The sequence below is a fragment of the Phalaenopsis equestris genome, unplaced genomic scaffold, assembly GCF_001263595.1.
Source record: "Phalaenopsis equestris unplaced genomic scaffold, ASM126359v1 Scaffold000002, whole genome shotgun sequence".
Taxonomy (NCBI): Eukaryota; Viridiplantae; Streptophyta; class Magnoliopsida; order Asparagales; family Orchidaceae; genus Phalaenopsis; species Phalaenopsis equestris.
Genome location: NW_018164444.1, coordinates 5,487,871 through 5,500,114, shown reverse-complemented (window position 1 = coordinate 5,500,114; position 12,244 = coordinate 5,487,871). Strand labels below are relative to the sequence as shown.

At 38.4% G+C, this 12,244-nt stretch overlaps 1 protein-coding gene across 5 annotated transcripts in view; it reads right to left on the bottom strand.

Moving 5' to 3' along the window:
- The window catches only part of LOC110018044 (formin-like protein 3), a 114,808-nt gene that overhangs the window by 16,370 nt on the left and 86,194 nt on the right, over positions 1-12,244 (bottom strand). For 3 of the 5 annotated variants that reach the window (XM_020715266.1, XM_020715265.1, XM_020715268.1), the window contains 2 exons: positions 6,786-6,854; positions 6,639-6,705 (listed from right to left, as the gene is read on the bottom strand). In XM_020715266.1, coding sequence (XP_020570925.1) covers positions 6,639-6,705; positions 6,786-6,854 — 136 coding nt within the window. Of the gene's footprint in view, positions 1-6,638; positions 6,706-6,785; positions 6,855-12,244 lie in introns of those variants that run through there. The other 2 variants (XM_020715269.1, XM_020715267.1) reach the window with 2 other exon arrangements.

Sequence of the window (12,244 nt, the reverse complement as noted above, 5' to 3'; positions counted from 1 at the left end):
TTAGCGTCTAGGAGTGTCATGTGACAGAAATAAGAGAAGGGCAAGGGTTTTGAGACGTTTAGCACGGGAACCACGTGGAGGGGACCAGGAGCAGATGCTCGTGCCCCGTATCTTAATTCTGCATTTTATATTGATGTATAGAATTAGGACCGGACATGTATATGCGGAGTCCGGCCGCCCCTTTTCTTTTCTAGGATATGTTGCCGACCCAGCGACACCGGCCTATTTATTATTTTGGTTTAACTTGCTTTGCTTCATTTTTGCATCATGTTGAATGTCCGCACTTGCATGTGTTTTTCTTGTTTTCTTTCTGTGTTTTATCTGGGATTTTACGATACAACATAGGCTCATTAAGGACCCTAAAATTGTAATTTTCTACAAAATCCAAAATAAAATATTCAAGATAATTAAAATTTAGGATTAAAATATTCAGGATCTAAAAATTGCAACTTTTACTTTCCTGCATATATTAATAGGGCCTCCACAATACTTAGGATCATTCTAGATAACTGCATTCATCTTTGCATGTCCCGAGGAGGAGTCCCCGTACTTTTCCAACCTGACTGGCCTAGCATATCTTCATATAGGTGGTAGTCTAGTGCGCCTAGGGTGTTAGAAGGCTCTTAGACGGGGTGTAAGTCCTTTTGTTTGGAGCGTTTTCCAGCTTTGTAGCTGAACCTCCACTGTCTCTTTCTTTCTCGAGGCATCATTGCTATTTTAGCAAGTATAAGTCCCACCTCTTAGAGCTCCAGCTTGTAGTCATAGGATAGAGTTTCTTTCCTTTGACCTTAGGGCTACCGAGATTCCCGTGGATGATGCAATTCACGGATTGCTGACCGGGGATTTCAGGAAGTGTTGGGTCGACTACCTTCACGACCAGGTAAACTTAGGGTCCTAGTAGCTGTGTATGACGGGTCTGTGGTACCCCGACCCAGTTACCTCCACCTTTTAGAATCACTCTACTTTCCTTTTTGTTGAGCCCCTTTGAGCCCTGTCACTCATTGACCTCGTTGATATCACCTTGAAGGCCTGATGCCGATGAGCTGCCGCCCATTTAGGATACGACGATTTGTCCTCTGTCCTTTGGCCCGGATGTGCTTTGACGTATTGGGAGATCCCCGTTAAGATGATTTAGGTTATTTCATGGGCCCCATGTGCTGATAAGCTGCTATCCATTCTGGGATGTGAGAGACTCATTCTCTGCCCAATTGTTTAGCGTGAGCTTTGAAGCATTGGGATTGTTCCCACGGAATAACCTTTGGTTGCCTATACCCCAGGTTTATGATAATACGAAGCGAAACTCCTTTTATCGAGAGTATTCTTGGGTATCCCCCAAGATGTAATTAACCAGTAGGAACACGTTCCTCTGGGAGTGCTCTTGACCCCAGAACAGGTACATACACCTGACTCTCTCGTTATGTGTAGTCTATGTAGATACTTCTTTCGCGGATAGTGGTTTAAGGTGTCTCTACCCGATCTTGTTTGGGCAGATATTCTTGACCTATCCTTGCAAGATTTATCGCACGTAGACTCTCCACGTTTTACTTTTTCTCTTGTTTGTCTCTTTGTCGTATGTCCCTTCTTATTCGATTCCTCTCCTCTTCGAATCATTTATATGATTCGGGAGGGAGACTTATTCGAATGGGGGAATTATACGACGATCGACAAGCTGGCGACTCATTTTAAAATAAAAAAGAGAAAAAATGAACGGAAAACACTTGTATCCTCGATATGCATGATCTGTCGAACCGCGAATGACAAAACTCATCACCCTGTACCTCAGCTCTCTCCTCGTCGCTAACCTCCTCCATGACACCCTGCTCAAAAAAAGACGAGACTCGACCCTTCGAGCCACTAGAGGAGATGTGCTGAAATCCATAACATCTAAAGCATTTTCTGGCGGGAACTGTAGTATGTGTGCTACTCTTCTCGTGCTTCATCTCACTTAGGGTGGCTCCACCTTAGACAAACCAATTTTCTTAACAACCTGAGGTGTGCTCCTGCCGGTGTACCCAACTGTGGGTGGTTGCCAACTCTGGTTCTACTTCCTTTCCACTTTCAATGCTAAGATCTGCACATGTCCTAATGACCAATAAGACTGCAATTGCACCACATTACTAATAGCGGGTTTCAGGCCTCTTTAATAACAAGCTTCAAACCCCTTAGAAAACGGGCTATGATGTGTTCCTCTGGCTCGACTAAATCACACTTCATTTTTGACTGGCCAAACTGCATCGTGAACTCCTCCACTGAAAGGTCTCTCCAGCGCAGGAGATGGAGTATCATAAACATATCCCGAGAGTAGTGAGGAGATGTATTTTCTCTGCATCGTCTTCCGCATCTTCTCCCACTTGATAATCTTATCATTAATTTCTCTCTTCCTCTGCCTCTGCAAGTTTTTCCATCACAAGGAGGCACTCTTTCGTAATTTGATAGCTGCGAGCTTCTCTCTTTTGACACCTTCTTGAACTCAAAAAACCCCTCAACTGATTGTAGCCATTCGATAAAGTCGTCTGGATCTATACCTCCTCCAATGAACTCTAGTAGATCCAGATTAATTTCATATCCTCTGTCCTTCAAATGATATCTCATTTCAAGGCCTCATCTGAAACTGGATTCTGAAACATAATGACCTTTCTTCTTCATCGTTAAAATCCTCCCCATGGAAGGGGTTGAAATTCTTATCTCTTTCGCCTCTTCGACTTTCCCTGTTACCATCAACAGTATGTCCCGTTCGCAAGCCTCAGTTGAAGTAAACGGATATCTCGCTGTATCTTTTTCAGGGTAGGCTCAGACAGGTATTACCTTGGCAACATGGCTAAAGTTTAGAGTTGGGAAGTGAAAGAGAGTGTAAAACTTGATTTAGTGTTGCCGATTTTTTTAGAATCAACAGCCCTAACAAATGAAAGAAAATTTTTGGTCAAGGGGTAAGACAGATACTTAAAAACCCTAGGATAGAACTAGGATCAGGCTAATGCTGACACCAATTGATGTCGGAGTTAACCCAAATTATAATAGAAATGAAATTATTATTGCTGAAATTTAAGTTTACAATGACTACTCTTCAAATAAGGAATAAAACAACTCCAAACACAAATACACCGCTAAAGCTATGCTCAACATTAAACACAATAGCGGCGAGATGGTGTGGCATGCAGGGCGACGAGTGATGGGGCGACAGTAAAGTGAGGGAGGGAGAGGACCGATACTATGGATGGGTGATGGCAGTAGTTGGGAAGGGGGTTTTCTGGGTGGGATCAACAAGTGAAGGTGGGCATTGTCATGGATGGTTGTAGTCAGCTGGGATGGTAACAATGGTAGGGCAGCAGGGGGATGGGGGGTTTAGCGACAGTTGAGAGGTGCAAAGGGGGCAGGTAGGGTCACAGGATGGCTGTTGAGGAGGTAGGTTGAGTCACCTGCAGCTGGGAGGGAGAGGGATTAAGCGGTTTTCGGGGATGGGAGTCATGAGAGGGAGAAGGAAATCAGGTAGTGGTAACGAAAGGGAGGAAAAGAGTGTTAGGAGGCGTTGCTGTGAAAGTAGGGGTGGGAACCAACGACTAGGGGTCGCTGGAGTAGCAACAACTACTGGAAAAGGGAGATACACACTATCTAAGGACGAGTTATCGTCGAAGCATCTTCTCTCTGTCGAATACAAACCTCAAGGTAAAAGGGACGTCGACCGTTGTCCAAACAAAAACTGAGCAAAAACTAAACCTAAAAAAAAAAATCAAAGGACCTATTTATAATAGTAGATGAGAAAGGAGGGGAAGACCCCTCCCTTTGGGAGATAAAACCAGCCCCACCTGAGGCCTACCACATGTTGAACCAACCCCCTTGTTGAATCGGTTGGTTCAACCCCCCTAGCCCCGCGTCAGAAAGGAAGAAACAACAGTGAAGGAGAAGGAAACGGAGGAAGTAAGGGCAAAGTACGTGCCCTAGCCGACTGATGGAGAAAAATAAGGAAGAAAGAGAAGAGGTCACTTTGCTTACGAGACTCGTGCAGAAGAGGAGTTGTGCCCTAATCAAGCAAAGTGGAAGAAAGAAGAAAGAAGAAAGAGGAAGACTTATGTGCGGCTAGGAAAACATCCTTTCTCTTGGAAGAGACTTTGAAATTGCTTGTGGGTGCAGAAGGTTTTGGTGTCAAGTACGGGTGCTGTAGGAGGAAGGACGATGTCATTTACGTGAAAGGCATGAGAAGAAGAATCCGAAGGAGGGAAGATCGTGCAACTTTTTCTCTCTATGTGAAGCTCACTGCTCTCAATCAACTACGGGTGATGGAAGAGGCAGGAGATTGATTCGTCGTTAATGTTGAAGTCAAGCTCCCATGCGAAGAGAGGGAGGCAAGCAACATCATGCATAAAGAAGTGAACCAAGCTAATATGTAAGTGAGAATTTTATTATTTTGGTTAAATAGTAAATTGAATTGTATTTAAATTTTTTATGATTGTTAATGAATTAATTAACATTTCTTCAATTCAACCTTTGTCAATTATTAATAGTGAGTTCAATTAATAAATAATAGATATGAAGGAATCGAGAAAATTTTGCTATGTAAGGCTTGAAAGAATTGTTGACTTTATTAGAAATGTATGTGTAAAATTTTATTAATTTCCAAACTAATTAGCAGGATAAATATATGTAATAAATGTTAATATTAGGTTCTATATCACCAATGATTGAAGCACTTCTGCTTTAAAGGATTGAAAATTAAGAAGAGTTTGTCACACCAATTAAAGTGAGTAGATACTTTCTTATTAGTATTAGATACATGATTTATTTAAAAGTTGCATTTCAAATTAATAAGAATAAACTTGCAATATCATTTTAGAAAAATATATTTTTATTTATGTTTTGCACTTTGAATGCTTGAAAGATGTCCCACAAATGAGAGAAAAATAATTGAAATATGAATGTACATTTAAATGATTTTAAATTGATATAAAAAGAGAAGGTCTAAAGTCAAGCAAGATTTACTCCCAGATGTTACTGGTAGGGGATGCGATGTACCCTTGCACGATAAATGAATTGAAAATAATAAATGTGTGTCTTCGGGCGCAAATTTTTTAGGGTACCTACTAGTATAATTTGATGATACTTTCGGCTATGATAATAATCTCAATATAACTTTTTTAAAATAAGGCAAAGGTCAAAAGGATAAATACTTAAGTTGAAACATGGGTTAATTTAAATCGAAAGCTTATAATTTGATTTATTAAAGAAATACATTTTTTTAGACATTCATGCATAGCATTCAAATATTAATTTAATGCATAACAAAATCATAATTGCTCACTGAATTATGGTAAACTTACTGCTAAATTAATTACTTTTTTCAAGTAAAATACTAGGTTGATATCATTGACCAGAGGGATTTGGTAAGGACTACTAATACTAAGAAGTAGATTGTTGATTTTGCTTCTAGTTCTTATGTCGTTTAATTTTAAAAAATATTGGACAATTTTTAGTAGGATTGTGATATTGTTTTACTCTCAGTCTATGTTGATACTTAGGATGATTTAGATTTATATTTAGTGCACTTTATGGATTTTTTTAGTGACTCTTTTTATTATTCGAAGTTATGATCGATTATTAAATGATATAAATGAAAGGTTAATACCGTCCGACTGCGGTTCCTAACATGATTAATTCAAAGCTATCAGATCGAGTCGTGACAAAGACATCCGACAATGGCTTCTCTCACATGAAGATGTTTTCTATGAGTTCCTCTTATTCCTTTGTAATAGAAAGTAGTGCATTTCCTTCTATTCCTTTGTAATGGACGGTAGTGCTTATACCCAACCTAACTTTAAATTTGTAATCTTATTGTTCCTATTAAATTTCAATGCTTGTTTGATTTTAATGAGGATAATTCTTAACAAGTTCTCCTTACAGAACGATCATTAACAATGGCACTTATGGCATGTGTAAGGACGTATTTGAAGAAGATCTCACCATCTTACTTTGCTGAAATAATATCTCAAATATTTGGAGGCTCTATTCTCATTCAGTCATCAAGCAAATTCATAGAGAATTTGGCTATTTCTTCATGGAGATATTCTCTTATCAAGACTTTCAAATAACCTAGTGATATCTTGTTTTTCTTAGACCTTATCAATTGAAATGAAAGGAATACTAAATGGTTTTTTTTCTTTTGGGAAGAAAAAAAACTTGAAAATTCCATTTGGTTTAAAATTATCAACTCACAATGATGAAGGGATGAAATTACCAATCATCAAGCGCAATTTGGAAGCCAATAACTTTCAAGCTCTAGTAATTCACCAATTAGTTTGTATTATTTAAAAACTATTTCCACAAAATTTTTATTGATTTTAAAATCATAAACATTTTTTGTTTGAATGAGAATGGTTCGCTCACATGCACATGTTTCTTTGACCTGTTTTCACTCACAATTAAATGAAACAAAATTTTTTCTAATTGACAATTTAGAGAAGCTTGGCTTATTTTTCTATTAAAGCGCACATGACACTATAGTAGGTGGTATTGGAATTTTAAAATTAGCGGGTCCACATTTATCCAACTAGCCGGTATTATATTAAATTAAATGTGACCATAACAAATTTAGCACAAATTTAAAATAGAAAATAAAACATGTATAGCTACAGCATCTGGAAGGTTACCTTGCTCAAAAGGACAACGTGCAGGATCTTCTCCGAAATATTGTGCCAATGAATCTGCACTTCTACCCTGCACCATTATGTCTTCATAAGACTACACAGATATTTTAGAAATAGCTTTCAAATTGTTATCATCAAAATATAGCTCACCACTTCACTATACAATGATATTAGTGACCTAACCTCAGCTTCTGCGGTATCAAGAAAACTCTTTAAAGCCTGATGATGTAGAAGGGGAAAAATAACAAAAAAAAAAAAAAGAAAGAAAGAAAAAGAAAAAAAGGAAAAAATAGGGGGTTGATAAGCTCGCATATATAGAGTTAAAAACCATAAAAAACTTATTTCCATTTCAATAAAGCCCTCCCAACTTTAGTGATTAGGAGGAACAAGAGAAACTACATGTATCAGATTAAACTTGCTTACCATGACAACTTTAGATTTTCAGAATTCAGTGAAATTATTTTATTGATATGAAAAGGAGATATAAATACACCCTACATGAATTCTATAATAAGAAAGACAAGATAAAAAAATTTATAACACCTATAACACCAATTAATCAATTCATAATAATTACTTGGAGATAAAGTCAACATAAAAAAGGAAAGGAAAGACATAATAACTTAATCAATTCTTAATAATTACTTGGAGATATAGGAAAGAAGAAAGCATAAAATAAGGAAATAAATCCAATCCTCATAACTTCTAACACTCCCCCTCAAGTTGAAACATACATGTCAATCATGTACAACTTGGATTGAGGAAGATCTTTTGTGAGATAGAATTTAAAGTCTTTGTCTCGTATTTGATAATCAGCCCCAAGTGCATTTAGGGATACTTTTAGTTGACTGCAGTTTCTATAGTGTTGTAGGTAGATGGAAGACTTTTATAGATAATGTTGCAGGAAAGTTTACAGAGAAATAGACAACCTTCAGAGAAAGCTGCAGGTTATGGCTGCAGAGAAAGAAAGAAAACTTGCAGGGAAAGTTGCAGGGTATGGCCTATAAGTAAAAAAAGAATAACACCTACAGAGAAAATTTTTGGGTATAATCCTGCAGGTAAAAAGGAAGAACACCTTCAAAGAATGCTGCAGTTTATGACCTACAGGAAAAAAAGAACACCTGCAGGAACAACTACAACGTATGAACTACAGGTAAAAAGGAAGAACATCTGCAGAGATAGCTATAGGGTATGACCTGCAAGAAAAAAAAAGGAAAACTTGTAGGGAATGCCGTGGGGAAGGTCGGCAGGTAGAAAGGAAGAATACTTGCAGGGAATGTTGCAGGGTATGGGCTGCAGAAAAAAAAGAACACCTGCGGGAAAAACTGCAGGGTATAAACTGCAGAAAATAAAAGAAAGAACACCTGTAAAGAAAGTTACATGGCAAAATGGGTATCCGGATTTGATTGGTTCAGAGGCTCCAACTCACACAAACTTGCTGACCAGCAGTAGAGAATGGTTGCGTTCGTTCTAGGAAAGCAGTAAACCAACCATCAACTTTTACAACACCACGAGCTTTAACAAGCCCATAAGATCTTCCAACGTCTTCCACATCAGAAGTTTCTAGCCACCAGTGATCATGCACTTCAAGGATTGGAATTGCGACTGATTGTATCCCAAAGCAAGTCCAAAAATAACTTTTGTGGCAGCGCCAAATCTGCACGAATCAGCAACACCTTGCACAGGACTGAACGCATTACTAGTGTAGTATTCGGTAACGAATCCAATCACAAGACCAGCCCATAGTCCAATTGCAACACAAAAGAACAACTCCCAGTTCTCTAGTTCCTTCTGAACACCAAAATTAAAGATGGTGAATGAAGATGGAAGAGCCAACGAACTAACAATTGCAATCCTAACAGCCATGAGAGCAGTGGAAATTATTAGCTGCCTCTTAAGTGTAAACTCAATTTCTCGAACTGCTCTGATCTTAAAAATATCAGTTGCAAAAAAAATTGTGATCAAACACATGATAATGCCCATGAAACAAATCAGCAGAGGGTAGAGCATCCCAGCTAAATCATGATTAATTCCGAAGAAAGAAATAAACGCAATCACAAGTGCAACATAGGAGAACTTAGCATATGAACCAAAAAGGTCAGAAATCTTGCTTTCTTCTTATTTTTCTCGCGATTGTCTTGTGAGTGGAGTGTTCGGTAGAAGTTTCAGTTGCTTATAGAAATTCCAACGTCGGCAGTGAGGAGATTCGGATGCAGCAGAAAGACTGCAGGAAGATGCACCTCCATTAAGAAAGCATGCAGAAACTTGCGGCCAACAGAAAGTTTTCCAGCCGCCAAAGAGCATTTCCAACTGCTAGGGACTTGCGGGTAGAGAATTTCGGCACCTAGTTCTTGCAGGAAGAAGCTCCGGTAACTAGGTCCTGCAGGGAAAGGAAGTTTCCGGCGTCTACGACCTGTAGGTAGAGAGTTACAGCGGCTAGTTCCCGCAGGAAGGAGTTCCAACAGGTAGATCCTGTAGGGAGAAGTTTCCGACATCTACGGCCTACAGGGAGAGGGTCCCGAGGGTTAGTTCCTACAGGAAGAAATTTAGGTGGCTAGGTCCTGCAGAGAGAGGATGTTTTCAGGGTCAGGGCTTGCAGGGAGAGGGTTCCTACGGCTAGCTTTTGCAGAAAGGAGTTCAGGCGGCAGAGTCCTGTAGGGAGAGGAAGTTTCCGGCAGTAGGAGATCTTCTCCTCCGAAGACCTTAGGGTTTGTTTCAAGTCTCTGATTTCATGTTGGTTTTTGAGAATTAAGTGGAATTATTTTATTGATACGAAAAATGTAGTATAAATAAACCTTATATGAATCCTGAATAAGAAAGACAAGAAAATGAAAATATTATAAAATAAAAGATATAACACCTATATCTCCAATTAATCAATTCCTAATAATTACTTAGAGAAAAAGGAAACAAAATAAAATAGGAAAGAAAAGATATAACACCCATATTTCCAATTAATCAATTCTTAATAATTGCCTGGAGAAAAAAGAAATAACATGAAATAGGAAGACAAAAAACAAGAAAGGAAATAAATCCAATCTTCAAAACTTCTAACAATAACTACTACATTTGCGTTATGGACATGAAATATATGTAACATTTTCTTCTTTATATTAACCAGCGTTGCTGAGTTTAGCCAGGTGAACAAACTAATGACGTGTCAGCAATGCAGAATATCATACTCCAAGCTCTGATGCCTCCTAAGAAGGGAATACATACAACAGAAAACATAAATGACCACACCGGCGTTGAAACATTGTAAATAGTGGACAATAGGGAACCCTCAAATAATATATGCGTATGTATAAACAGCAGTTATTATAATTATGTTAAAGTTATACTCATCAAAACCAGTGCATAACCTAAAACCTTTGAAATCATTAAATATTTTAAGATATATAGAGTAATTTTCATATTCAAAGTACCATGAAGAGACAAATATGGGGAAGAAAATCATCACCTCAAGAGAGATACAGCCAGAGCACCACTCAAACCCTACGATACAACTATCGAATGGATAACAAAAATATCGACCGCAAACCCTAATACAACACATAAAGAAAATGATTAAAAAAGAATGAAAAGAAAGAATGAAACTTGATGAAATTGGAAAGAAAATAAAAAAAAAAGGTCTGCCAAGTTCGGTCTTCACACGACCACAGGAGCCGCGTCCCACTCATCAGTGGGAGATGCTCCCACGTCATTTACCATTATTTCCAGTATGACCTAATCTCTATTCACCTAACCCACGGCATTCGCATGTTTCTTTTCCCTTCTTCCACCGAGAGCTGCTCAGGCGTGCCCTAACTCCCGCGACTCGCCTCCTAGGCGTGGATCGATCGAGCAGCGCCATGGTTCGCCGAGCCCAATCTTCCTCTCCCGCGTCTTCTCTGCCATTCGCGCATGAGATGGCTCGCCTTCTTCTCCTCACACGCGGCATTCCACTGCCGATTGAGCATGCGTCTCGCCTCTTCGAGCTCCGCTCAACCGAGCGGGCCTCCAACCATGAAGTTCCACCTAGCCGGCTCTTCCTCTGCCATAGACTGCATTTCCTCTTGCCTTAAATCCTTCTCCTCCTCTCCCTTTACCTGATTTGCTTACTAGGGAGGCTGGTAGGTGGCTGCACTTCTCCTCTCTTGCTTAAAACCCCATTTGGGGGAAGATCTAAGGTTGGCCAAAATTTCTGAGAGTGAGAAGATGATATCTTTCTAAGATTGATTCAAGGACCTTGAGATTTTATTTAATGAAGTTCAAATTGCATTTTTGAAGCTTTATTCATTAAAATTTGATTTACATGTTTGATTTACATGTTGAGACATGTTGAGGCTTTCATAAATCGATTTAAATATTTTAAGTGTTGATTTTTAGAGATCACCTTCTTTTTTTTTTACCCTTTTATGAATTTAAACGTCTTTAGACCGATGCATTCATGATTTTGTTTTAAGCTTTACTGGTTTGACTTTGTTTTAAAAATGGATCGGTCTCTTTTTTGTTTATTTTTTTTTTAACGGTTAAATTAAAAATGAGAATTTCCGATTTAATTATATTCAGAAATGATTTATAGTCTTAAAGGAAATATGAGAGAAAAAGAAAGGTAGAGAAAATTAAAAATAGAATTTGGATTTTCGAGATGATGAAACCTAAAGAAGAGATAGAATAGCGAACCATCTATCATTCCTTTTGCATATGAAAGATGAAATTGTAAATTGGAAAAATAGTTGAGGGTTGGATGAAAATGAGAGCTTAGATGACGATTAGAGATATGGATTGAAAGATCAGTAGACTTGCATTTAGGTCCCTTAAGCTTTGAATAAACTTAAATCCAACTACCCTAATTAGGATTGAATCACACTTCACAATATTTTTTGCCAAAACTATAGGTTCACCCCTTAGGTTTTAGGAGTCTGATAGGGAGTTAAGCTTGATCTAAAAAATGTTCGAGGATTAATTAAGGGACACTTAATTGAGGTTAGACACTTTAGAACACTTCAGACACAAATTAAAGTGTAGGTTTCCTAAGGTCTTAGGAGCACACCCTGAGAGAGTCCATCCTCCTAATTTTCAAATAAACCTAAGAAGCCAAACATGTGACCCCAGTTTGTGAGATAATTAGGACACTAGTAATTAGGACACATTAGGACACTAGACACGAGGGTGCACTAGATTGTGATTCATGACTGATTTAATTAAATCAAATAATGAAATTCTTGCCTTACGGGCCTTTTGATCATTGTGTAAGTGCTAGGGCGTCTCCTGGAAGCGACGCGTTGTATAGCCTGAATACAGTGAAAAGTGTGCAAGGGCCGCTACACCGGCGTCCGGGTGTAGTGTTAAATAAGCAAGGGTTCCCACATTACGGGCGAATGCGGGTAAAGAAGTTAGTCCATAAAACTAATGAAACTAATATTAGGATAGGATCTTGGAATATAGACACTCTCAATAGTAAATTAATGGAATTAGTTGATATTATGATTCATAGGAAAATTAATATCTTATGTATTCAAGAAACTAAGTGGGTTGGAGAAAAGGCTAAGGAGATTGATAATTTAGGTTTTAAACTTTGGTATTCTGGTAAGAGTCGCACTAGAAATGGTGTAGGTGTAATTATA